Source organism: Camelus dromedarius, chromosome 6 (genome assembly GCF_036321535.1).
Source record: "Camelus dromedarius isolate mCamDro1 chromosome 6, mCamDro1.pat, whole genome shotgun sequence".
Taxonomy (NCBI): domain Eukaryota; kingdom Metazoa; phylum Chordata; class Mammalia; order Artiodactyla; family Camelidae; genus Camelus; species Camelus dromedarius.
The window spans coordinates 51,283,683-51,310,947 of NC_087441.1; the positions used below are offsets into that span (position 1 = coordinate 51,283,683).

Here is a 27,265-nt window from a genome sequence, read left to right on the forward strand (position 1 = left end):
TCCATTTGTTTCTAAACCGGCTCCTCCTGCTGGAATAGTTTTTCATTATCATGTCTTTCTTAGAAGAGAAGAGAGGCAGAGAGAGAGAGAGAGAGACAGATGAGGGTGTTATCTGATATAAAACTATGTTATAATCTTAATACACTCAAGCCCTGAAATGAATAAGAAATTAAAAATTTTAAGGAGGGTTAGTATCAGGTTTAACACAGATTTGTATCGCTGTCTGGTTTGGAGTAAAACAATCACGTTGCCATCATGTGACTTCTGATTATTCAGGGAGAATACACGGTGGCTTATCATATGACATTTATCTTCACAAACAAGTTATCAGATCTCCACCAGTGAAAACAAACATCAGAGCAGATCCAAACCAGACAGGTGGCACACTTGCCGCACACTTGCTTCCCTGTTTTCTCCTATGTATCATTGTTATTTACATTCTTAACCAGACCGTAACTGCTTTTCCTCCTGTGAAACTGCCACCAGGCTGTCTATCCCCATGTTCCCCCCAAGTTATTTGCTCAAATCATGTGAAGTGATTGGCTGGCATATGTTAATGCTTGAGCTGTTTTTGTGATAGAGACCCCACGTGTTTGTAGGTAAAATACAGAAACAGGTTGATCAAATATCAACTTGGGACAGCTGAATTTCAAAACATACAGAATCCATAAATTAACTGCTGTCTTAACATATGTACAATCTAATTGACTATAATTAGTCAGGATATCTGTTGGATGAAGACACATTAAAATTATATTTGTATATTTATCTTCTGTGTTTTGCACTAAAGAATATTGACTATTTCACGTAAAGGAAAAAAATTGTCTGTTGATGACACCAGAGCCTTGAACCTGTATTTCTGATTGTCTCCAGTTCCCACAGTTTTGATGAGCTCTCCCGCAGGGGTTCAAGAAACTCTTACCTCCATTAAAAGCCAGGTCCCAGCTCTTCCTCTAGCCCCGGCCCCTGGACCTCAAACCTCTTCAGAGCCAAGAGGGCCCCACCTTCAAATGTTTCTGGAAAGACAATTCAAGAGGAGATAAAATTTAAAATTCCTTAGGCATATGAAAAGATGTTCAACCTCCATAATAAAAGAAAAATGAAAAGTAGACTGATTTTTTTTTCACCTATCAGACTGGCAAAAAAAAAAAAAAAAAGGTTATAATGCGTTTCATTGCAAGGCTGTGAGGAAACAGCCACCTTCAAGCATTGCTGGTGGGAGCGACAATTAGCACAACTTCTGTGGAGGGCAATTTGACAATATCTGTTAGGAGCACAAATCCACATTCCTTGACCTAGCAACTCCACTTTTGGGAATCTGTCTTTGGTTACACTGGTACGAAGGTAACTGTCATGTGTCCAGGGTTGTTCACTGCTGCATTGTTTATGATCGCAATGAAGAGGAACAACATAAATGCCCTCAGTGGGTGACAGGTTAAATAAATTATACTGATATATTCTCAAAACAGAATGCTATACAGATGTTTGGGAAAGAAAGAATGAGGAAGCTGTCATGGAAAATGAAAAAATCAAGGTTCAGGACAGTGTAGAAAATACCAACCCTAATGTTTGCTTGAACATGCGTAAAGCAACTCTAAAAAGATAATAAGAAATTAAATGTTGTATAATAGTGGACACCAACTGGCAGCCCAAAGATGCATTTGCTTGGTTTGCATAGCTTTTTAAAAATTGGGTTTCACTTAATCTGATACTCAAGTAAGGAAAAAATGTGAGGCAGGCCAGATGTTAAGATAAAAAATGATGCTGGTAACCTAATCTGTCTGGATTGCCCACCCAGCTTTAGGGTCACACCTTGGACGTAAAGCCGGGTGGAGGGACTCTGCAGTGAGGCTGTGATGCACGGATAAATATTCTGGTCCCAAGTCTCTCCCCAGGTTTCCTAAAGAGGCCGAGGGGCTGCAGCGGGGAAAAGGCGCCCCTAGCAGCCCCAGCCTCCCAGGTGCGCCAGAAGCAGCACTGGTTTATCCATTTGTCACAGTAGGCACAGAGCCTCGGGCTCATGATGATTTCAGGAGCCCACAAAATATTTTAATTTTAATCTCTTTTACATTCAAAAGGAAAAAATAAATATAAGAATAATGAATATATGATAATGATTCCAACCTGAGTTACATTCATCTTTATACTGACCTCACTGTAAAATACAATCTTTAGCATTTTTTCATGGAGGAAGGGGTTCCTAAAAATATGACAAAAGTGCCCAAGGACTGACAAAGTCACAATGTACTAACGTGGCCCTACACAGGAGGGAGAACAAAACGCCTGAGAGGAGGCCTGGACCTCACAGCCCCGGGCCCCAGGCAGGACCTCTTCCTCTAGGGACTACCCCCCTGTACCAACACCACACACATCTCGGGCCCTTTATGCTTAAGAATTCTGGCAAAATTAGGGAACAGTTTCAAGGCCAAAAGGAGAACCAGTGCTTATCTGCTGTTATTCTAGTGTGTCCTACTCTGGGTGGATTGACTCATACTCTCTGGACTTCTTTCCCAGCTAGAACCCTGGAACTCTAGAACCTTCTAGGGGTGCTCTGAGCACTTCCCTGTCCTCTTGAGGCCAAACTCCCCACTGAAAGGCTGTCTGGCTTAGTTCCCCTGCCTCCTTCCCCTCATCCTGAGGCCACCATCTTCTTTCCCAAGGAGGTAGGAATGACCCATCTTCAGAGACCCCACCCTATCCCCACCATGAGCCTAGACGTCTTATCATTTTATGCCATATGCCCAAGGTCCTACAATAGGTTTTCCACTTTAAATATTTTCCCTCCCGACAGTCTTCTCCAAAGACAAGCTGAGAAAAAGCAGACTAAATCTATGGTTCTCAAAGTGTGGCCCCCTGACTGACGCAATAGCAACATCTGGAAACTTGTTAGAAAGGCAACTTATTGGGTCCCATCCCATATCGATTGAATCATAAACTCTGGGGGAGGGGACCAGCAATCTGTGTTTTCACAGGCCCTCCAGGCATTTCCCGTGCAAGCTCAAGTTCCCAAACTACCAGCTAGCAGCAAGGATACCCAGATTTTCCAGGGCAGACTCTCCAGTCCTCTGGCTCAGAGGTGATGAGTAGAGCTAGAGGGGGACTCCAGGGAATGTGTCCCAGAAGCCAGAGGCTCTTGGTCCCCAGCGCAGATGAAAACAGAGGTACTTCGCGATCATCCTGAGGTGACGCCAAAAGGCAAGAGTGGGCGGCAGCTCTCTAAGTTTGGCGGCGCCTTCAGCCGAGTTAAGTCAGGGCGGCCGTCTAGGGGTGGGGTTCGGGGCAAGGTCCGGGCCGCCGTCACCTCGCGGTGGGAGGTGGCGCCCGCGCCTACTCTGAGCTCGTCCTCAGCCCTGCTTCTGCGGCTCGGACCACCCCTGCTCCTCTCCTACCTTAGGAATGCCAACTCCAGAGTCCAACAGGGGTTTCCAATTCCTAAATCAGAGAGGAGCACGTATTTAAAAGCCGCGCTCCGCCAGTAACTCCACCCTAGGGGACCCCGGGGCTCAGCCAGGTCTGGAAGTCCATCATTTGTTTATGGATTAGAGGGATCCACCTCAAGAGAATGCCTTACCTACTCCGCCTAGGGGGTCCTTTTCAGGCGCTCGCGGCACAGTCCCGGAGTACATTGGTCCCAGGAGTTAAACTCAAAGCTGGGTCTCAGGGAAGGGGAAACTCTCCAGAAACCTAATTCAAAACCTCTCAGAGCAGGATGGTGAAGCACAAGTCCTCTGAATCCACTCAGGTCTGATGCCCCTAACTCTTTTCGAGGCCACTGACGCCTCTCCGCCCCCTTCCGGCCACTAGCCTCCCCTAGCTCTCCCGGCCACTGGGACCTGGCGTGCACTCCTGCAGTGCACTGAGAGCAGCATTTGGCCTGAAATTCGGAAACCGACTTAAAAATTAAAGTGTCGGGGTTTTCTTGGGCATGAGCACCTGTCCTCCTTGCTCAGCCCTGCAATAAACCTTTCTCTGCTCCAAGAAAAAAAAAAAATTAAAGTGTCTTTCAACCCCAAGTCGCAAACCAACGTTCATCTTCAGCTTTTGAACATGTTGGTTGTGCTTCCGTGCCCTGCTTTGCTGAACTGTACACACACTATCCGCAGCTCGATTTCTCGAAAGGAAAGGTCTGAAAAGTGCCAGCGCCCCGGGCAGCAGGCACCCATGCTCTCCTGTCCTCAGAAAGCGCAGCATCAGTTTTTTAGCTACTATTGATGTTTGAACAATTCAATTCTTTTAAAGTGGGCCCAGTTTAAGAAGCACTCTTGTTTCTCAGGGACCAGTTCAAAGTTATATTAGACTAAGGTTTCAAAATCTGGGTGGAAAATATTATCCAGAATATTTAGAGAAACTACACAAAATTCTTACTTTTGTTTGCCACTCTCATTTTTTAAGTTGGCACATTTTCTTTACCCTTCCTTCCTTCCTTTTCTCTCCTTCCCTTCCTTCCTTTCTTCTTTTCAGTATGTAACGACTGAAGCTAATTTTTTGGACATTTTAATGGTCAATTCAGGCAGGCACCTGAGAAGTAGTACCTCAGAAGAGGGCTGTTTTGTGCATAAAATATACTCTCCCAAATGTCCTCATCAAACAAGTAATATTTATCCTGACTTAAAAAACATTAAGTACGGCCTTATTTTTTGAGATTCTTCCTATCCTTTGTTTTCCAGCAGACTCGCCCCTCCGCGTCAAAGTTATCAGGGGCCCTTGTTTCTGCTTCAACATCACAACGTCTAAATGTAATAAAATGGGGCTAGAGCAGGATTCACTTGCATGGAAGAAGAAAAATGGTAGTATTTCCTGAGACATTAGTATTTTCCTAGATAAAGTCTCCTTTCCAGTGGTAAAGAGTGAACATCTGAGATATTTAAGTGACCATCTTCAGATTTTGCACTTTTTTTTTTTTCCGGTTTGGGGGAGGAAGGTAATAAGCTTTATTGATCTTTGACGGAGGTACTGGGGATTGAACCCAGGGCCTATCTGCATACTAAGCATGCACGCTACCACTGAGCTATGCCCTCTTCCCCCGGGTTTTGCCTCTTGATTAGAAATATATCCTTCATCCAGACGTTGGCCATTGTGTAAAATCTGCACCTGTATGCTGTGTACAATTGTGTATATGTGATATGCAAGAGTGTAAAAGTGCGTGTGTGGGTCCATAGCAGCCTGTTGTTGTTTTCTAAAGTATGTTATGAGGGGCGATGTGGGAGACAGAGTACATTCTAATTTTGATAAGATGTTGAGGCAGCAACGCGCACAAAGGAGTTACCATAAGGCAAGATAGAGGTCTGTGCCCGAAGCAGAGGTCGCGGCCGCTGTGCTGAAACTAGTTCCGCGGTTTGCACGGTAATTCCGCTGGGCGTTCACTCGTTCTTTTACAATCCAAGGGTTCAGTTTCCCTAGTCAAGACTTTGCCTATCGTTGAGATAGGTCGGACGGCCCTCACAGGCCCCATCCTCTGCGTTCCGGGCGCGCGCATCGCGCGGGACTCCGCACGCACGGGCGTGTACGTTCTCAGTTCCTCCACGGCGGGCACACCTTGCCCCTGGGACTTGCATGCAAAGAGTGGCGTCCAGGGTGGCTGAGGGCGGGACGCAAAGGGGCGGGATCCAGGGGGGCAGTCCCAGAGTGGGAAGAGACTCCCAAGGGCACGATGTCGCGGTCACTCTGGGGTGTTTGCCTTCCTAGTTGGGCGCTGGGAGGAGGAGGAAGATGTTTATAGATGGGCTCCGGTTTCTTCCCGCTTTAGGATCGCGTTCCAGGACCGTGTAGACAGCCCCCGAGGGCCAGAGGGCTACAGTTTGAGGCACCCGCGCAAGAAGGCGGTAGCCTAGCCGCTCTTAGGATTCCTGTTTGGTGTTGGTGGGTAGCGTGTGCCCGTCTTTCTCCCTTCTGGGGCTTTTCCCTTTACATTGGCAAAGAGGTGGGTGGGATTAGACTCAAGAAACTGATGAAAAATTCCTGCTGCTAGAGACGAACACCGATTCTGCGAGCACGTGGGAGGCCCCCGAGGCTCCGGCCCCCGCCCCCACAGGCGTGGTGCTCGCGCGTGGACCGCGGGCGGGGTCGCCAGGAGGGTGCGAGGCCGGATCCTGCGCCTGGGCAGGGGAGTGAAGGAGCCGCCTTCCCGCTCCAGCCTGGGTTCAAAGATTAGAAAAACAGGTGTTAGTTGCCATGCTAATTCACTCTCTTGGTAAACGCGGCTCAGACAGTTGTGTGCGGAGGACTTAGCGAGGGGTCTGTCACCACGTGGCCGTGCATTCACTTTGTTTATTAAAGGACACATACTAGATTCAACGACTATTGAGCTTCACTAGGTCGCTAGAGCAGCCCTACTGGCCCCCACCCCCAGGACGTCGTCTTTGGTGTGAAAATTTCCATACTCGTTTTGCCTGTCTTGCTTCTAAAGGCAAAAAACTACATGTCTTCCGCTCACAACGCGCCCTGCGTCCGGAGCCCGGCACTGCCTGACCCTCAGAGAGTCCCTGCGGTGGGCAAGGGTTTCAGACTGCAGAAAAGCATTAACACACCTGCCCGTTATTTGAAGTAGAGACAGGGTTTACAGTAACCGCTTACTTAACTGAAATCCTTTCTAGAACACAGTCGGAATAGAAAACTGCTTCTTACCCCTAAAGTGTCATTGCTTCGCCTGGCCGCTCCATTTTAGCCCTAAGAGCTGTCCAGGTTGGGGGCGGGGAATTGGGGAGAAAGAAGGATCTCACGTAAGATTCTTTCACTCTTTCCAGACACCTGACCCTCCCCACCCACCTTGTAGCAGTTAACTTGATCTTATCTGGTCTTTCTGGAATCTTGTGTAGAAGGGAGCCACAATACCTCTCTATGTATTCTCACTCATCTCTTGATAAGAGTGCATTACTTGGTCCGAACCGCCCAGACCCAGGTCTCCAAGTGGCTACAGTCTCTGGGGAAAGGACTCTTTCTAGGTTAGAGCCCATTAGCTGGATTCCGGTTTTGAAATACCTACAAAATCTCTACGTTTAGTTCTTTTCAGAAAAAAAATTCTTTCTGTTCGGAACGCTCACCACCTCCTCCCGCCAGGTGTTTCCCAGATGTGTAAATACCCCTACAACGCTCCCGTGGTAGTTCTGCGAGCTTACTGCCATCGGGCGGCAAGGAGGTGACAGATGTATGTATTTCTGAACAAACACTCTTAAAGTTGTTCCAAATATCAGCAGGATAGCATACACCCCTCTTGAGAATACATGTTTTCTCGGAGGCAATTAGAGCCACAAACGAGAGGACGAGTGCAACACGACTGGTATTCTCACTGTCTTATATCGCTGAGGAAACAACTGCCCCCAAGTCCACCTCCAGGAGCAGAATCGTGGTCACCAGCAGCGACAAAACCAAGCAGGGAATCGCATCTGTAGGGAGTGATTCTCAAGCAGCAATAATTGTCTTCCAGGGCTACTGAACTTTTTCCCGTTGCTATCTGTTGTTTATCCTCATATGACAGAGAAGGCGATTCTAATTAGAGGTTCTCTTAAATATAACTTGTCAGCAATAGTACTTAACAAGCGCTTGTTTAAACGGCTCCTGTAACGGAATAGTGAATGCTGTAAATTCATTCATGCAGACTGTATCCTTTCTGTGAGGAATTATTCATGTTGGACTTTTGCTTCCTGAAACAAAACCCAACAAAAAGTCTTGGCTCGCGTTCAAGATAGTGGATTGTTGTGAGATATCTATCCCTGTATCAATGACTCTAACTCTATTTTGGTCTGAAATGTAACCCTTTTCCCCTTAGTGTCTCCTATCTGCTCCCTATCGGAAAAAAATCCATGACTGAGCTTTCTTTCTACCGTGAACAAATCAGCCCCCAAATTCGACCCATTTCGAAAAAGATGCACCTCTTTAAGACGGATGGTTTCGGTGTCGCTGTGGTTGCAGAGAAACGCGAAAGAGAAAATATAACACAACGCCGGCCCCGCGCACTCTATGGGCCCCGCGACTTGCCGATGAGAAGGGCGTGGCCGCCAAGTCGGCCTTTGAGCGAACCCCGCCCTCAGCCCGGGCACCTCCTACCCCGCCTGCAGCCTCGCCTGCCGGGCGCCCCAGCCCCCGTGCCCGACCTCGGTGGCCCCGGGGTCCCTGCCAGCCGCTTTGTGGCGCCCTCTGCACTGAGATGCCGGGCGCCCGGGTCCGAGTGCACAGCCACTCGACCCCCGGGAGCGCGGGGAGCGCGGATCCTGCACATGTCCCTTAGGGCCCTGGAGGCCAGGAGCAGCAGTGGCTGCCGGGCAGCGCAGACGCCGGGGCCCCCGGCTCTTAAGGAGCTCTGCGGCCACGCGGGTAGCAAGGCGGAGAGCCGGGAGCAGGGGCCCGCGGGAGTAGGCGCGGGGAGTGCTCAAGTCACTCGGCCCCGTCGGCCAGTGAGCGCCGCGCCCCGGGAAGCCCCTGACCAATAGGAAGCGAGGAGGTTTGTGAGTGGCATTAAGGGAGGGCGGGAGAGAAGGAGCCCGGGAGCGAAGTTGAAGCTAAACCCCGTAAGCCATAAAGAAGTTACAGGGGGGGCGTTTTCGGCTTCCAATTAGGAATAATACTGGCTTCGTAGCAACTACTGAGGAGGAGGATTCTAAAACCACCTCACCCGTCCCAAAGCCCGCACCCCCCTCCTTCTCCCATGCACCCCTCCCCCAATTCATAATCAAGGAAAGAAAAGAGAGCTGGGGCGCGCTCTGCTCCTCTCTGCCGGTGGGAAGCTAAGAGGCCTGAGGAGTTGCTTAGTTGGACGTAAGCATGAGTACAATTAAGAGGCGGGCGCCTCCGCACCCTTTGCCGTCAGCGGGGACTAAAGGTAGGTGAAGCGGAAGACACCCTGCGCCCTCCTAGGGGCGCCCGCAGCTCTACGGCGGAGGGGGAGAGGCCAGGGCCTCCCGCACCGCCGCCCCCCCCCCCAAGTGCCTGCGAGGGGCTGTCGCGAATGTGCCACCTGTTAACCTGGCGCTGCTGTGCCCGGCGTGTTGCCGCCCCTGCTGTGCAAGGAGAGCGCTGGGTCACCTCCTCGGGAGTCCCGAGGGACTTGATGTGTAAGTGCCACTTTTTCAGGAATCCTTGAGACTTGAGACCCAAGGTAGAGAGCCAAGTTCCCAACCTGCCAAAGTCGGGGGGAATGAAAGGCTCCCGAGCGCGGTGGAGGAATTCTGATTTTCGGAAACCTGCTTTCCTAGGACGTGCGCCTGGCCTGGGCGGGGGCCTGGGGACCGGAGGCCGAGGGGCTCCTAAGGGTCTTCAAAAATCTGCGTTCCGTTGTTTGGGCAACTTCCCAGGGGGCTGGAGAATGTGTCTGGCAGGACTGAGAGAATGCGAGCATTATACGCAGAGGGCTCAGTCTCGCTGCTGATCTCTCCGTATCTTAACAAACACACACACAAACCAAAACACCGAGCCCGGCGAGGAAAGCTGAGGCGCGCTGAGGCCCTTTCCGGCCATTTTTTTGGATTTCGGGCGAGCGCGTGAGTGATTGTGGAGCGGCAGATCTCTTACGCTCTGATGCTGTTGTCTTCACAGTGGCCTGAAAGAGCTGTCCGGCATTCCCGTTCTTCCCAAAGGGGCTCGGAGCCGCCTCAAAGGCCGCGGGACTGAGAGCAAACGTCGGGGATTATTATGTCGACTTTCCGAGGACCGGGGTTCGCAGCTCGGAACCGAAGAAAAGGCTGGCTCCTCGGGAGTCCCGCCGGCATTTGAAACCCAGGGACGCCTAGGATTGCCCAAATTGCCGAGGATCAGCAACTTTCCTCTACTGGCATCTCATATTTTTAAAGAAAATACTTTCTGTTCTCCACGTTGGTCTTTTACTACCAACAAAACACTGAAGCAGACTTCAGTCTCGTCATTCAAAGCGTGCTTTATATATGTTTGCCAAATATGATCTCTAATTAAAAGTTTATTTTTGGTTTTGGATGAATCTGTGGAACTTATGTTGTAAGAAGAAAGAGGGAACGAGACACGATGAAAGAGAAGTCCAAAAATGCTGCCCGGACTAGGAGGGAGAAGGAAAACAGTGAATTTTATGAACTGGCTAAATTACTGCCTTTGCCCTCGGCTATCACCTCGCAGCTGGACAAAGCATCCATAATCAGACTCACCACCAGCTACCTCAAAATGAGAGTAGTGTTCCCAGAAGGTAAGTGACTTGGCCCAGATGGAATTTCAAAGGCAGAAGGGGTACAGGATTTGCCAGACAGTGAATGAGCCTACATCACTGGGCAGAGAAGTACATTCATGCTTCCCTGCAAAGGGACGTTTAGCATGGCTGCTTAAGTAAGGACCCCTCTGGATTTAGAATTTCTGTTGCCTTTCCTGTAGCTCTTTCTACTTCTCCATTAATACTTTCTCTTCAGTCCATCAAATATGTCTGATTGGGAAGCAGCCCAACAGTGCTTTTGTCAACACTTAGATAGTGGGCTCAATATTGAAACTGCTGCTAATCTAAACATGACTTTCTCTTTTTTTATTCCTCTTGTTAGAATTGTATCTAGTAGAGAGCAGGAACACCTCCAAATTCTTGTATTTTTGCCATGTCTAGATTGCCCCATGTACATGGAGATAATAATCTAAGCCAGATAATATTTTCTATGTCAGTAATTCAGTAAATGGGGAGCAGGCATAGCCATGAACAAGTACGTCCTGAATTTACCCAGCCTCTTGATTGCTTATAGCTAATGTATTTTGAGTTTTTGAGATGTTCACAGATTCTGAAACTAACTCTGAGCCTTGGTGATTTGCAACTCTTGGCTTGGTATTTTCTGAGATGTAAGATTGAATTAAGATGGCTAGCCTATTTAGAAAATATCTTCTAGGTGGCAGGTTGGCAAACGGATACCTGGGGAAATTGTCTTATAGGGCCTAGAAGTTAGAATAGCTGAGCTATTGGCATGATTTAAAATGTGTATTTAGATTATCAAGATTTCCCTGTGTGAGGACAGAGTAGCCTTCATCGAACACTGTCTTATATAAAATCATTTACACTCACTAGGAGAAAGACTCTTTTCTGTTTCCCCATCCTTTCCTTTACCCATCTTCAAATAACATGAACGGTTTAAAAATATTTCAGATATGTCTTTGCTGGGAGAGGGGGATTTGGAAATGTAAAGAAGAGAATATTAAACAAACAAAACTCCAAGAGAAAGAACTCTGTTTACTTACAAACTAGAACTTCTTATTTGACCCTGAGAGGTTTATGTTATTGTTGATTTTAGATGTTTGGGGTTTGTTGTTTTCTTTTAAGGAAATAGGGGGAAGGAAATAGTCATTATCGGGCTTTGAGTTTCACTCTGCTTCATCTTGACTAAAAGTTATTACTGGAATCAAAATCTTGCAAAACATGACCCCAGGTTAGTCAGGGCACTAAAGGAAAACTTTCAAATTATAGTTCAGTTTTACCCCCAAAACTGTAAGTAGTGTTACAGTAATTTTGTCTTAAAGCAGTTCCTTGAACAATCTCATCTGACCCTGGAAACCACATGAGGAGAGGCATCAAAACCTAAAGTACCCTAAAAATTAAAAAAAGAAAAAAAAAAGAAAGAAAGAAATAGAAAAAAGAGGGGGAACTTATTTACTAAAAAACCGCATTTCCCAATCAAACTGTCCTGAGAATTGCTGGTGGGAAAATTACTATTATGCTACACTGCCTTCTGTTTAAAAAAGAGATCTCGTCTTCTTTATACTGTCAGCGCCTACTTTATAAAAATAAAGCTATTGCGAACTCCGCTGGCCGCTCTGTTCGTAACAGGATTATTAGCAGTGATTTGTCAGCCCCTGCGGTCTCAGTGGGCTCCCTTTCTGCGTGATTTCTAGCGGGTCTCGTCAATTATCGTTGCCGATGTCGCTCACTGTTTGATCAGAAGAAGCATATGGTGCTGCTTGTGAGGCTGCGAGTAATCGCGGAGGAAAAGAATAGCGGGTCGCCGTTCTGGGCGGGCACAGGGAGGGACAGAGAACCCGCGGAGTCACTGGGCCAGGGTCTCGTCTGTGCCGTGCAGACCCCGGGCCGGCCGTGGGGGGGGGGGGGCGGGGAGGGATTAGGGCTGTTTTGGTTTTGTTTTAAAGAGAGCTAGCTTTCTTGTTTAATTAAGGGCTAACTCCACAAATTATAAGTCGCCTGATAAATAAATAGGAGGAACAAAAAGTAAACTTTCTTAGCCAACTTATTATTTTTAAAAAGAGCGCCGGCAAAGATTCCCGCTGGAGTCTCCTTGGTGGCCAAACCCGTCCCCTGTGGCTACTTTAAAGGCGACTGTGCTTTCTGCAGCCCCACTCACCTTCCTTCCGAGCTCTGGGCCTGGGGCCCCTCCTTCCTCTCCCTTCTTCTGTGGATGAGTGTGAGTTTATGGGGAGGAGGGGATGGACGATGTGTGAACTCTGGACACATCATTTATTTCTCAAGCTACTGTTCAGCTCGTAACTCACCCGCAGCCTCCACCGGGTGAGTTAGACAGGGTCATCAGGACAGTTGGTCCTAGGGATGAGGTTTTAATTTTGAGGATAGATCAGCTTCAAAAGTCCAAAACTTAGACACAGCCCTTTAAAATATTAGAGAACAATAACAAAACAGCAGCTTTCAAAGGAATGGAATAATCACAAGCGCAGAACTAGGAGCAACCTGCAGAGGGTGCCAAGTTTGGGTTCACCTTCAGTCATAAAGGAGGACAAGGTTGGATCCAAGGCAGTGGGGGAAACTGAGCACTCTTTATAGGGGCAATCTTTTTTAGTGATGAGAAATGGAAAGAATTTGTTTGAAAGTTAATTTCATTTTTATATCCATCTTGACACCATCCTGGCACATAGTATGTCTTCAATAAAATTTTAAGGGTGGGATGAAGGTGGCTACTTCATCATGTAATGTGGCCTTCTATCACATGTAACGTGGGTTTTGCAAGGTATATAATCTAAAATAATTCTAAATCTGGTGACATCTTACTTATAGCCATAACAATGCTGTAAAACAACACTGTTTTTGCTCATATTACATTTTATCTATAATACCCGGTAATGACAAAAGGTTTAACTCAACAAACAGAAATCCTTCTATACCTACATATTAAAAAAAATTTTAAAATACAGCTAATTGCCTCCCTCCTCAGTTGCTGAATACAATCTGCCCCTCTCCCCGGGGTCTAGTAGATTCCTGGTCTTCGAGCAAACTTCAGCTTTTATTTATCTGAGTAGATAAAATTGAGCTGTTGAGGGGAAAATGAGAGAGAGAGAGAACAGACAAGTAGGATATGGGCACTTGCAATAATTAAGAATAAAGCATTAGATTGGAGATTTAATAATAACAAAACCCAAAACCCTGGGACAATTGCTGTGAAATCATTAAAACTGCATATCTCCCAAGTGGTAACATATTCTATTCTAAATAGACTTACAAAGGAAGAATTGAGGCATCTAGAAATATGTCTTTAGTGTCATCCAAACCAGAAAGGCAGGATAAAAAACGAGATGCTGAGACTTTATTTGTGTACAAATAGAACAAACTCAACTAAAAATATGTATTTGTTATCCAGATATAATACAGTTTTGGCCGGGGGTGTAGTGGCTCACAGAATAGCCTTTGAAAAGATCAGATATTTTCAAATCTATAGCCATTCAGAAGCTTGGTAACATCACTACCATTTCATTGTCAAGATATCTTGGGAAAATAAAAATAATGACAGAATTGAAATTAGTAACTGTGCAGGAAAGAATCTCTACAAAGGCTGGAAGGACAGGATGATTAAACAAACCTATACAGACCCTTTCTATTATATTCACCTCAAGATTGAAATCCTTAATCACCTTCTATTTTTTGAGGCTGAGAACTGAAAGAGAAAAAGAGGCCCCATTTCCCACGTGGATGGGTGATTTAAGGCTGTTTTTCTTGCTGCTTGGGGAAATGATTGAGCATTAGGTTTCCATGTTTATTTTCTTACAGAAGTTTTTCTCATTTAAAAGCCTTTAAGCACAGTTTATGCTCCATGCTGGTTTTCTCTGTTTAATTCCAGTTTTGATGCTGACTTAAACTGTAGACTGCAGAACTAAACTCACGCAGAGTATTTGCAAGGCAGATTTATGTGCTAGAAACTGTAGATCAGATCAATGAAAAAAGAACTTTTTTTTTTAAAGGGAATTATCACTAATGAAAACAATAACAAAGAAACAACTGTAAAACCCGGGTATCATAAGCTATGGCAGCATGCTTTTAAGCTGGGTACAATCACACCCATCTGAAGCAAAAATCAGGTTAAATTTCCAGAGGACAAATCTGATTTCTAGGGAAGTTCTTTTTAAATTCTGGGGAAATCTTGGCAGCTTCGAGCTTTTGCAGACACAAAGGTAGACAGAGTTCGAGCCTATGGATTCTTGCCTCATTTCTCTGTCAGCTCAGAGAATCTGTCTCAAGAGAATGGAATTTAGACCCAGCTAAAACCTTATGATTTTAGCTGTTCACCCATTGCCAGTCTCCGATCCATGGAATTAAAAGTTTTACATGATGGCGGGGAACCCTCAATTATTTAGTAATGGGCCTGCTAATCAGAAAACACTAAAACAGTGTCTGGGAATTAAGAAGCAAACTTTGTTCCTTAGATAGCCCCATCTGGTAGGCGGCTCCTGCGTGGAGTCACCCGACCTCGGTGGCTCGGACCAGACAGGGAACAGCGGCAGTGTCGAAGCCCCTGCCGCGCCTGCCGCGCCTCCCGCACCGCCCGCAGCACGCATCCGGGAGGAGCATGCAGGCCAAGGCCGGTCGGCCAGTCCGCGCGGTGCGGCCCATTCTCTCCTGGCAGCGGCGGCCGGCGACCTGCCCGCCCACGCTCGGGTGGCCGCAGCTGAGGGTGCGCCGGCTCCAGGCATCCGCGCAATGTCTCCTCACTCCCCGCGCGGGCCAAGGTCTCTGCCCTCCCGGGTGCGAGGACGTCGTCGCCCGCCTGCCCTGAGCAGAGGCCAGGCGGGCGCGGTTGTGGGCCCGCCGTCCTCCGTGCCGCGCGGACCACTGCCAGGAGGACTCTTCTTCGTTTTAAACCGAGATCCAGCCCAAGGGGCCGTCCTGCGGCTGTCGAGTCCCGGCCGCCAAGAAGAACCCAAACGGGATACGCCCGCTCCTGCCTTCGGGGCAGGTGGCAACAGCCCGCCCGGCTACCCTCGAAGGTCCGGAGTATTGGGGCGACATCGCTTGACGCTCCTGGCCGCCACGCAAGCACTATTTTCAACCCCTCGTGCATTTTCGTCCCATGGTTTATTTGGGACCTGGCCGAACCCCGCCTGACCCCATTTCCCGCAGTTCGTGTTCTCTCGCTGCGGGCTCGGGTGCCAACAGCCAGCCTGGTCAGCAGGCTTGGCCCGGCCCCGGAAGCGAGGTTGGAGCACGACTAGGGCGCCGAGAGTCAGCGTTGTGACCATCGATCTCCACCCCAGATTTGCACTAACATTAACGGATCCCCTGGGCGCGGCTGGGGGTCTCAGAGGCGGCGTGGGGGCAGGGCACACACGCACTGTGGGGGCCAGGCTGCTGCGCGGGACCAAGTCCGGCCCCGGACGGCCACCGACGCCCTCGGAAGATCGGCCACACCCGCCAGGTGGCGGAGAAGGCGGCGCCCGAGTGCGGGAGGCGGGGGTGGGTGCGCCTTGGTGCGTGAAGCCGCCTTCTGTCCAGTGACCGCTGCAGGCGCTCGGTCTTGGCTAAGCGCGCTGGATCTCCGTCCCTCTCTTCCCTAGAGAGCCTAGCCGCTGGGGCTTCCGGAGCCCTAATACGAAGGCAGCTAGGTGGTTGGGCTGGGGAAAGATTTAGACAGTGGGTTCTCAGCGAGGTCGCGCAGGCCCTGTGGAAAAACCAGGAGGCTGAGACAAGTTCCCCCGGGACCCGATGGTGGGAGAGGGGTCTCGGAGGGCTTTCCCCGCCTCAGTCACCAAGTTGTGGTCGGGTTATGGGACAGCTACCCCAGCAACCCCACATTGCCTAAAAGGCGTATTGTGATCCAGCCAGGAGATGAAGGTGCCCGAAAACCGACTATAAGGAGGACACCTTTCTATTGAGATATAGTGATTATTTATTAAAGGAAGAGGGGGAAAAAACCCCAGTAGAACAAGCTGTCCTCCTCCTCCTCTTCCTGTCTGAGTGAAGGAGGTGATGACGCCGAGTCTGTAATCTATATTTTGTCAAGGGTATGAAATTCATTCCGAAGGAAAAACTCGATCAATTTATTTTTGCTGCTTGCAATAACACAGCTGGATGATGCTTTGAGCTCACGCTAGACTGGGGCTCATCATTCATTCGCCAAGAACGGGCCTAAATTGTGCCTGTGGGATTAGGTCAATTTTAGTGGATCTACTTCGCCTCATTTGGTTACTAATTGGTTTCTTGTTTTATAAATCGAAATCTCATTTTCAGGAAATTACAAAACCCGTGCAGTCAGTCCATTGAGGTAATCCTTGGGTCAGGGGGTATTTAAATGGAAATGGCTCAATCGCGCACGGAGGGTAAAGCAACAGTGAAACTTCGCCCGGGGTTTCTCATGAAATGTGAGCTAGCCCTTAGATCCATAATAGATACATCCCTTCTAATACTACTTATGTAAATATGATAAACCAGACCTTAAGGGAAGGGGGGAGGGGAGAAGCAAAATTTATCTGCTAAGGTTAATGTGGCATATCTTGGAAATCTTCCAAAATAGATTATGTTTTCCTTTGTTTTCGGCCACTTTAGCTGGGGAAAATCCTTTTGTCTAAAACCCGATTTAGTTATCGCCTCCCTCACAGAGCTCCTTTTCTCCTTTGCAAAACCCCGTTCCCTCGGCCTCACCGAATTGCAAGAGAATCTTTAGATCTTGTTCCCACTGTAATCCTGCCCCAAAGGGAGCTGGTTTCCTCCTCATTTTAAGCAGACAATCAAAGGATTTGCGAATTTTCTGCGGTAGGTCAAGTGCAGAAACGAAATCTCAGCTTACCCCCCTCGCTAACTGCAATTGGGTGCGGGAGCGCTTCACCGCAGGCAGAAGGTGAGGGGGTCCAGGGAAGGGGTCTCTGACCCACTCCAGGGTTTTCGGGAGGTGGAACGCGTGACCGGGGCTTCAGAGGTGTCCTGGGCAGGCTGAAGGGCGAGCTCGGCCCTGGTATTAGGTCAGGAAAGCCCGGCAGGTAGACGAGGGCAGCCAGTCCCTTATAAAACATTAACCCAGACGTAACCGTGTGACGGAGATTTCAACCGGGAACATAAGAGAAGGCAGTGCTCCATGAGAGCAAAAGGTTCCTTAAAAAGTGTGGGGGTGGGGTACGGGACAGGGCGAGGGAGGCCCCTGTTAACCTGCGCCCGGCCCAGCTGTTTATTAACCTGCCGAGAAGTCTTATTTTCCCTTCGTAGGCGCATACTAATGAGGCTGCAACCCGAGACCACAACCAGCCGAGGCTGGCGCCGAGAGTTCGGAAACAGTACTTAACCTCGAGTCGAGTTTAGGGGACTTTCAGATAATTCGAGTTGGGAGGCGGCTCTTAGGCATCTCCAGATGCTTTGGAGGACCTTCATAATTTTAGAATAAAGACGTTTGTTGACTCCAAGCGCAGGCCTTGCATCCTTCAGGGAGCTGCGGAAGACTCGATTCCAGACGCGACGCGGCCTCGGCCAGCTCCCTGCACCCCTGAACGCCCGGCCTCTCGACCCCGGGAAGCTTTGGGCTTTCAGGCTTCGGCTGGGCCCGCGGCATCCGAGTGCCAGCGCCACCCGCGTCCCCGGCTCTCCCACCAGGATCCTTTCCCCTTCCCCCTGTGCGGCCTCCCCGACTAACCCCTCTCGCTACTTCCTCTGGGTGGGTATGTGTGGTCGGGGATGAAAACATAAACAGATCCCGCCAGCAACCTAGGAGGATGGCTTGACTGAGACGGGAGGAACGAAGGGAAGGTGACAAGGCGAAGGGGTGTGTACAGGCGGCCATGTCGGAGGCCTCCCGAAGGATCCTGGAGGACCGCAGGGATCAGGGCAGTGGTGTCACTCTGGGGAGGGAAACTGGGGCTGGCTAAAGAATCAGGAGGGGTTGCCGAGACGGGAGGGAGGGAGAGGAGTCCGGACGAGGGCGGGGGGGGGGGGTCACTGTTTGCAGAGCGGTGGGGAAATCGTTAGATTTATTTAGATGTGCAAACACCCAGGAAGACCCGATCCGAGCTTAAGAGGCGCTCACGTTTACTCGTTACCAGGGTTTTGAACGCTTGCTTAAGAAGCAGCTCCTGGCCAACACATTTTAAGAGTCCAACTCCATGTTTTATTCAGAAAGATCCGCCCCCACCCCCATATTACAACGCAAGTGTTTGTCATTGGGTATTTCATAGTGATTTGTCCCGTAATGAAGTGAATCAGTAAATCACCCTCCTTTTTTTATTATGTTAAACCTTGTTTAATGGTGTAAGCATATAAGAGTTTAACTACCTAGTTAAATTAATTTCAGCAGCAACACTGTTAAAAGATATTATTACCCATAAGTAGTATAACCTTGGTCTCCGCCAGTTTCTTCTGCCTTATTTTTCATTTTCTCTCGGCAAAAATGTACTATAGCACATTCCGTATTAATTTTAAAAAATCAGCCACGGGTATCCTGGGGGGTGGGGTGGGTTTTAGGCATCACCAGAGAAATGATTTGTGGCAAAGCCTGGAAAGATCTTAACGTGGTAACATCAAGGAGAGGAAGGGGCAGTCTTTGTTAATAGATGATACCCGGATAGCAGAGAAACTAAATAATTCTGTATGTCAAAAAGAGAACGAAAATATTAGTAAGACGGTGTTAGCGCCTGAAAGCAAGTGATTTGCACAAAAGCCCTTGGAAGGTTCTTTTTTGATGGGAGGAGGGCAGTGAGGTTAGGATGTGTGAGGAGGAGAGGAAAGGCAGAGGAAGGATTGCGTAGTGATGTTGGTGCTGGGAGTCATCCGCAAGTAAACAGATTTTCCAAAAGGGGATTAAAGTCAGAGGTCGAGGCGAGGAAAATGGCTGGAGAACCCCGCAGCCAATCAGAAAGCCCTCCAGGTATGAGCTGGACTCGTTTCAGGTGGCTCTGGGCCGACAGCGGCATTAGCTGCTTGTGTGGACACCCTCGGCCTCGTGATAAGGATGACGATGAAACTTGGGGTGAGAAGTAGTGTCCTTCTCCCTTCTAAGCACACTGGTGAACCTACGCAAAAGTTGCCGCTGTCGTGTGGTGTCGGGGCCCCACTGGGCAAAGGCTGAGCCCAAACTCGGCTACTTGGGGTCCTGCCAGGGAGGCGCTCAGCCAGGGCGCTGCCCTTCGGAGAAGCCGAGCCCGTCCAGCAGAGGAAGAGGGAGTCTGACCTTTGCTCAAACCTTTAGAAGCTGAGAGGGCGTGGCCGACATTAATCCGCACCCGACTCGCTGTCCAGGTGGGGAGGGAGCCGGGATGGTATCTGTCGTGTGCGCAAGCTTGCGTGTGTGACACAACCGCGAAACTAGTCTCAAACTGCCAGCCGGCTCGGAGTGTGTCTTTTAAGGATGTCTCTGTGTCTCCACAGGGCTCGGCGAGGCGTGGGGCCACTCGAGTAGGACCAGCCCCTTGGACAACGTTGGCCGCGAACTGGGTTCGCATCTGCTCCAGGTACTGACGCGGGCCTCGCGGCGGCGCATGTGCTTCAAGGACCCGGGTGCCGGCCGGAGCCAGGCTTCTAGTTCCCCAGAAAATAGGATCCGGTCCGATGGCGGCCATCTCGCAGTCCCTATAACTCCTTATAAAGTTAAAATGTTTAGCTCTTAACCTCGATAGATGCGGACGGTGCCTCGCGAAGCAGAGAGGGTGATAAGGTGACAACTGGCCCATTGGGTTTGGAAGGGAGCCTGGCAAGTCCCCAATCATGACGGCTAAACCGAGGGAGGGGGCGCCATCTGACACCACTCGGCAGAGGGAACCGGAGCTCCCCGGGCCAAGTTGCCGAGGCCAGGCTGCAAAACAATCCGAAATGCAGGATTTATCCAGGAAATAACGGGAATCTGGTAGAAATGCTCGTCAATGCTTTAAGCCTGCACATTCCGGATCCAGCTGCGTCTGCTGCGTCTGCTGCGTCTGCAACTCGTTTCATCTCTTCCCTGTAGTTCCCGGCTCCCTCTCTCTCTCCACACGCCCTCACCCCAGGCGCCCCCAGGCCGTGCACAGACCCTGGCATACACACATACACCTCCCCAGGTAATGAGTTCATCCAGTGTGCAGGCGCCCATCACCGCGTTGTTTGCAGTGTACACCGTTTTAAATTGCCCGTTGCCCGCTTAAGTCGCCTGGCAAATATTTAAAATAGTAAGACTCCCGATGGCATTTTTAGGCTTGACTCTTATATCCCACCCTGCACCCCCTTATTCTTATTATTCAAGTCCACCTGGACTTCTCACGTGGGAGCCTGGAGCCTGAGCAGCATGGCATTGGGGAATCTGAGACGATTCCCGGTCCTGGGCCAGGCATGAGCAGTATCTCAGGGCAGTGGTGCCGAGGCCTTTCCTGTCCCATCACTACCCCATCCCTCCCTCAATCCCAGAGGCTAAAGTCTCATAGAGCAAAGAAAGGCCCTGTGTCTTTAAACTTAACTAGAAAGGCCCTGTGTCTTTAAACTTAACTAGAAACCTGCTGTCTCTCACTTTTCTCAGGGACACCCTGCAATAGTTGTCTCTCAGCTACTGAACCCCTCCCAAATTTTTCCACATTGCCAGCTAACTTCTGTCACCAATAAAAACAAGGGAACAAAACCCAAGCAATCCCTCACCCTTTCTAGTTTTTGCCCAATCTTTCCCCTCATCTTCATCCCAAACTTATCACAGGACACAACTAGCCTCTGTTTCCATCACTTACCCTGCTCCCCTCACTCCCACACCCCTGCAGTCTGGCATCTCTCCCAGGTGCTCTGCACACGCTCCATTCTATTTTGATATCTAGCATAAGATGCCCATCACTTATCCCACCTGACCTCGTTCACTCCACAAATATAGCAGGCCCCACTGTGTGCCAGGCAGAAGGAAGCCCTGCCTCCATGGAGTTGACATGCTAAGGAAAGCAGCCTTGCAAACCCACTGAGGTTTGACAGGGCTGCTGCATAGTATAACAGGTGGTGTAGGTGCCAAGGAGAACAATAAGAAGAACAAGGAGCAGGGCTGTGTTTGAGTGATGCCATTTTAAATGGGGATGGTTGCAGAGGAACTCACTGGGCAGGTGACATTCAGTAAAAGACCTGATGGAGGTGACATTGCTTACCTGACATCCTGCCTCTCCCTCAGTCTCTAAAGTAGCACACCTTCCTGTATTCTTCTCCCGCTCTGCTTGCTCCTCTGGATTTCCCACCACTGTCTGGCTGTATGTGCTGGCATTTCCCCAAGGTTCCAGCTCTGTTTCTCCTCTCACAGCTTCAAGGCCCCCTGGGTTGTCTCAGTCAACACCACCACCTCAACTCCTTTCCCCACATTTGCATGACCCTCTCCCCTCACCCCCCACCTGCTGGTTTCTTGTCTAGACACCCCTCCTGAGCTCCAGACCTTTATTTCCTCCTGCCAACTGTATGCATCCAGATGGAAGTCTGCATATACCTGAAGTTTAGCATATGGAAGAAAAGAATTCACTATCTCCCTCCTCCAGACTCCACTCATGCAAAAATTTACTGTGCCTCCCTAAATTTTCAATGATCTTGAAGTCAGTCTCAGCTTCTCTTCCTGCCACCATAAATTCACAATAGCTAGAACCATCTTTGACTTAGGCTCTCCCCCTACCTCGTCCTCCTTGTGACCACTCAAGTTCAGGCTTGCCCATCTCTGAGCTCCTCATCTCAACTCTTCCTTCCTATATGTCACTGTCCACATTCTGCCAGAAAAAAATATATCTCAGCATGCTCTTCCCTTGCTTAGATACCTCTGTTAGAGCCCTGATGCCTGCAGGAGCATCTCTGAATTCCTCAGACTGACATCTCAAACTCTCCAAAAATCCAGCACTGGTGTACTTCCTCTCTGGTACACCAAACTCATCATGCCTGAATACACCACATCCACTCTCCCCCAGTCCCTGCTTTCACTGTGTCATTTCTTCTGCCTAGGGTGCCTTTCCTCCCTTCTCCCATTCAAGCTTCCTCTTCAAGGCTCTAATCAAACAGCTCTTCTAAAGCCTCTCTGATTCTCCTCCAGGCCTCTAGCCACTCAGCCTCCAGGCCCTCACAGCACTGTCTTCTCAGCTGTATGGTCATATCTGTCTTTAGCCCAGGTGTCCCTTTTGGATTTCCAGCTCCTTAGGTGCTGGATCTGACTCACCCTTATGCTCCACTGCCTGGACTGAAGCCCATTCACAGAGTTAAAGGAGCAGTGAAAGTCTAGGACTTTTTCTTCATGGAGAGCCTGCCAGTTTGACTCATCAGTGTAAACACATACACACTATAGCACTACTCTATGGACTTGCTGCCCGGAAAGCCTCTCATCTCCTAAATCCCCCTCTCCTGGACTCTTTCCAGAGCCACTGGCCAGCTGCCTTCTATCTACAAACTTTTCATACTGCCGGCCCTTCCACATCTCCCAGTGCCTACTATTTCCCAAACCCTGCTAGTACTCTTTCCATTATAGGATGCTGTCACTACAGGCCCCTCCCAGACTGACACAGGAGACTCCTGGATCGTTCAGTTACCATTACCTCAAGAACTTAACCCACCTATAACAGGCTGTGATTTCCACCCCCCCCCCGAATGTTTGTGTGTATGTTATAGATATGTCTGCTTTGTCCATTTCAGTGGATCCTCAGTCTTGGAGGGCAGTAGCCTTATCCGCCACTTCCTCTGGGTCTCTCCTGGGGTGCTGCATGTCCCATGCTTACAAATTTGGAGTAAACAGAAGAGGGACTCTTGTGGCTGCCTTTCTTTGCCTTATTTCTTGTCAGCTCCTCTCTGTTCCATCTCCCTGCGCTTTCAGCAGAACATCTCTACCTTCTGTTCCCCCACCTTCAATTTCTCCCGATGGCCCAGAGGGCTCTCTATTCAATTATCTCTCTCTCTCCAGACCCTGGATGGCTTCATCTTTGTGGTGGCCCCCGATGGGAAGATCATGTACATCTCGGAGACAGCCTCAGTCCATCTGGGTCTTTCTCAGGTAGGTGAGTGGTCCACACCTCCGGCCTTCAGTGTTTACAATCAGGGATGGGGCTTTCCCAAAGCTTTTATATGTGTTTCTGGGACTGGAAACATCTCAGCTGGCAGGAAGTCTGGATCTCCCCCTTCCTCTACTTACCCTTTTCCCCCCTCTACATAGCCTTCAGCTTCCACCCCAGGTCCAAACAGTGGCTACCTTTCTAAGTTACTACCATAAGCCAAACAGCATGGGAGGTGGTTACATACATATCACGATGTCTTCACCAGAACATTGCCAGGGAGCTGTGCTGCTACTACTCCTACTAGTGCTACTACTCCTCCTACTACTGTAATCTTTATTATCATTCTCTTTTCTCACAGATAAGGAAACCCAGGCTTAGATAGGCTGCAGTAGGTAGCAGGCAGCAGAATTGGAATTAGAACTCAGGGCGGACTGTAGAGCTCTGACTCTGGTCCTCACAGCCTTGCAGACCCCCTGGCCCAATCTTCCAGCCCCTCCGCGGGGCAGTCCTCCATCTCGGAGACGGTGATACCCTCCTCTTTACAGGTAGAGCTGACCGGGAACAGCATTTACGAGTACATACACCCGGCGGACCACGACGAGATGACCGCAGTGCTCACGGCCCACCAGCCCTACCACTCTCACTTCGTCCAGGGTAAGGCAGTCGGCTTGTAGCTCTTCCTCAGTTAGCACGGCAGGGACCGTGGCGCCGCGCCGCCTCTCTCACGTCCTGCCCCTCTCTCCGCTCCTCCCTCCCAGAGTACGAGATCGAACGCTCCTTCTTCCTGAGGATGAAGTGCGTCTTGGCCAAGAGAAACGCGGGCCTCACCTGCGGCGGCTACAAGGTGCGTGGCTGAGAGGGAAGATCCACGCCTCGTGGCGGCCGCGGCCACCCAGCCGGGTGCGGGCGAAGGGGCAGGACGAGGGGAGCGCGCGGCGCAGGAGGGAGGTTCCCGTCCCCGGGACCACTCCGTACGGGTCCAAGCGTCACGGGCCCGGCCCACCGCGAGGGCCGTTAAACTTTGCGAACACCTGGGGACTACCTTTTGCAATTACGTATGTCTCACTGGGCACAGATACTGCCTGGACGCTGGGGATCTTTACCTGGGGTACATGATGGGCCTTAGGGATGCGTAAAGCGTCTGAAATGATCGGAAACTAAGGTAGATTCGTAGTTTACTCACAGCTTCAGATTGTGCTCCTCCCCCACCCCCCGCTAGAGGTTAAGAACCAGAGCTTTAGTGGAATCCACGGTTCTCTAGTTTAATGACATTAAGCACGATCAGAATGCAGGTTGCAGGGCCCCCTTCGCGTTTCAGATGCATTTAGGGTTGGCCGGGCTCAGGGCTCTGCGTCTTTATAAGCTCCCAAGTGAGCCCAGTGGGGCAGTACAGTCATTCCCTTGAGACACCATGGAGCACCAGTAGTTTTGACCCCTTCAATGCATGGGCGTGGCCCACAAGCTTTTGGGCCCGAAGAGTCTCAAAGTGTTTCAATCCATTCCCCACATTTTTGGGCTGTTTCCTGACTGTGGCTGAGTCTCACACCTGACCATCCGCCTCAGGTCATTCACTGCAGCGGCTACCTGAAGATCCGCCAGTACAGCTTGGACATGTCCCCCTTCGACGGCTGCTACCAGAACGTGGGCCTAGTGGCCGTGGGCCACTCGCTCCCTCCCAGCGCCGTCACGGAGATCAAGCTGCACAGCAACATGTTCATGTTCCGCGCCAGCCTGGACATGAAGCTCATCTTCTTGGACTCCAGGTGTGCGACCGGGGAGGGAAAGGGTCACCCTTAGTGGGAGGGCAGCCCTGCTCATCGACTGAGAGCTCTTCAGTCGACCTTGTGAGCCCATTTTGCAGATGATCCGAAGTGCGAAGTGAGGGTGGGCAGCCAGGTCTGAGATGGCTGTCGAGGGTGGGGGCATCCCCGCACCCGGTGCTCATCCGGCAGGGATTGCTCTCCTGCTCTCCGCAGAGTGGCGGAGCTGACGGGGTACGAACCTCAGGACCTGATTGAGAAGACTCTGTACCACCACGTGCATGGCTGCGACACCTTCCACCTGCGCTGTGCCCACCACCTGCGTAAGGAGCCACCCTGCCCCGCTGCACCCGGACAACCCGGCGCGTGGGTGGGGGCCATTTGGGGGGAGGGGGGTGGTGGTGATGGTGGTGGCAGGAGAGGCCCTGGAGCTAAAGACCCTACCTTATAGCCCTAGTCATCGAGGTCCCTCACACAGGCAGAGGGAGAGTCTGAGTTTCTGGGTGAAATCCTCCCAGGAGGAGTCTTGTTCTCCTATTGACAAGCACCCCAGCACCCACTCCCACCCCCCCACCCCGCCAGGCTAGCCCACTTGGCTCACGCACATTGACTCACTTCAGCTTTTGATACAGCTTTGCTTTGAGCTTAATCTCCCGGGACAGGTAATGTAAGCATCAGAGTTCAGCGGCCCGGATCCTACCTTTCATCGTTAGAAAGTCGAGTTCGGGTAATTCCCCAACTTTAAATGTTTCCCTCTTGTTCCCCTCTTTGCTAACTGTGAGGGAGGAGCGGACCCGATGCAAATTAACGGGTCAGTCTGTTCGTTTGGGAATCTACCGGTTGTCTCTCCCTCCTGCTTGGGTGCAGTTATTAGGGCTCTCGGGGGACCCGAATTCCCACAGCCAGAGATTGCTTTTGGGCCAGTTCAGGAGCGGGCTGGCTCACCACCAGCTGCCTTCTGTTTCTCCGCCAGTGCTGGTGAAAGGGCAGGTGACCACCAAGTACTACCGGTTCCTGGCGAAGCACGGCGGCTGGGTATGGGTGCAGAGCTATGCGACCATCGTGCACAACAGCCGCTCCTCCAGGCCACACTGCATCGTTAGTGTCAACTATGTCCTCACGTGAGTGCAAGTCTGGGATCCCTTCTCCCACCCAGGCGATTCTGGTCTCCACGAGGGCGCAGTTGGTGGGCACAGTCAGTTAGGGAGGCTGGGGTCCACTTGGAGGCGCCGGTTTTGACCCTGAGCACTGGCTACGCTGGAAGGTGGCAGCTGGAACACTTTCATCGTTATGAAGAGGCTTCCTTCCTTATGTTCCAAAGAAAGATTTAGAAGTTTTTCCATCCATACTCCGTACTTGCTTTCTGCTCTCTCTCTTTTAACCTTTTAAGTGAACTCTGCATTAAATAAAACTTAATGCGGCAGGGAAAAGAGAGGGAGAGAGGAAAGGGTCCCACGTACGGAGACGTTTATGGTTAACAAACAGGACATCTGTTTCACTTTTTCAAATCTGGGTTTGAAGTTCTTAATTTTAACCAGAGGCTCCAATCAAAGTTAAGAGTTCTGAGAGAGTGATTCTTTCCCTGAACCACAAAGGGGGTTTAAGTGACCAGGAGTGTCTAACCTTAACCACCGGAAAGCAAAGGGACCTGCGATAACGCTGCCAGTCTTGGCAGGTGCCCGGCGCCGCGCGCTGTGCCGCGCCTCCGAGCGGAGCAGCCGGCAGCGCAGTGCCACCTGCAGGCGGGGCTGGTTGCGCGGCCCCCGTCGCAGCATTGGAGCCTTATTCTTCCTAGGAACAGTAATCGTTTCTGGTTGCTGGTGTGCCCCTGCAGGCTGATCACGTGTCCTGGTGTGCCGCTGGTGAAGAAAGCACGTTCTGTATAATGTTTGTGAAAGTAGAATTGCTTAGGGTTGAAGCCTTTATGAAAAACCCTCGTGTGCGCATTTTTCTTTTCTTTTCTTTTTTTTCTTGGTAGAGGTTGAAATTCTTGTGATTTTAGGGAACATCAGCAGTTATTTACTTTGGAAGCATTGACACACCAGGCACTTAGTAGAAATGATATTTTGACATTAGGAAGTTGATTAAAGGCTGCTATTTGGAATCAGACTATACTATAGGCCACGAGGACTAGATTCATTCCACGTTCCTTTAAATTAACAAATTAAAAATGTAGTAGTTGGAAATATTATGCTTGGCAATAAGACTATTTACTCTGCTCTCTGTTTAATAAGAAAATTTAATTCAGTAGGCTTGGAAAGTGAATTTGGTTTAAATGAGGATTCAGTACTCAAGAATAATAGCTAGCTATTAAGAAGAATTTTTTATTTCTTTCATTTTAGTAAACGGTGTTAAAACAAATACTATTAGGTTTTTATAATAGCAGGAAGGCTGTGGATTTTAATACAGAGCAGAAA

General features: G+C 49.9%; 1 protein-coding gene and 1 long non-coding RNA gene across 14 annotated transcripts in view; one reads left to right on the forward strand and one right to left on the reverse strand.

Annotated features, from left to right (window-relative positions):
- LOC116154358 (uncharacterized) overlaps positions 1 to 4,194 on the reverse strand; it is a 90,494-nt gene extending 86,300 nt beyond the window's left edge. For 4 of the 10 annotated variants that reach the window (XR_010381297.1, XR_010381296.1, XR_010381295.1 and 1 more), the window contains exons 1-2: positions 3,572 to 4,194; positions 923 to 1,016 (exon numbers count right to left, since the gene is read on the reverse strand). This is a non-coding gene — a long non-coding RNA (uncharacterized LOC116154358). The remainder of the gene's footprint in view (positions 1 to 922; positions 1,017 to 3,571) is intronic. The other 6 variants (XR_010381292.1, XR_004138224.2, XR_010381290.1 and 3 more) reach the window with 5 other exon arrangements.
- A 4,278-nt stretch (positions 4,195 to 8,472) lies between these two features.
- Positions 8,473 to 27,265, forward strand: part of SIM1 (SIM bHLH transcription factor 1) — a 64,464-nt gene continuing 45,671 nt past the window's right edge. Inside the window, exons 1-9 of one of the 4 annotated variants that reach the window (XM_010989649.3) lie at positions 8,473 to 8,815; positions 9,529 to 10,144; positions 19,505 to 19,587; positions 22,998 to 23,087; positions 23,634 to 23,742; positions 23,847 to 23,932; positions 24,652 to 24,851; positions 25,065 to 25,171; positions 25,822 to 25,969. In XM_010989649.3, the coding sequence (XP_010987951.2) occupies positions 9,970 to 10,144; positions 19,505 to 19,587; positions 22,998 to 23,087; positions 23,634 to 23,742; positions 23,847 to 23,932; positions 24,652 to 24,851; positions 25,065 to 25,171; positions 25,822 to 25,969 (998 nt within the window). In that variant the 5' untranslated portion in view covers positions 8,473 to 8,815; positions 9,529 to 9,969. Of the gene's footprint in view, positions 8,816 to 8,869; positions 9,048 to 9,528; positions 10,145 to 17,118; positions 17,799 to 18,604; positions 19,376 to 19,504; positions 19,588 to 22,997; positions 23,088 to 23,633; positions 23,743 to 23,846; positions 23,933 to 24,651; positions 24,852 to 25,064; positions 25,172 to 25,821; positions 25,970 to 27,265 lie in introns of those variants that run through there. The other 3 variants (XM_031456077.2, XM_064486824.1, XM_064486825.1) reach the window with 3 other exon arrangements.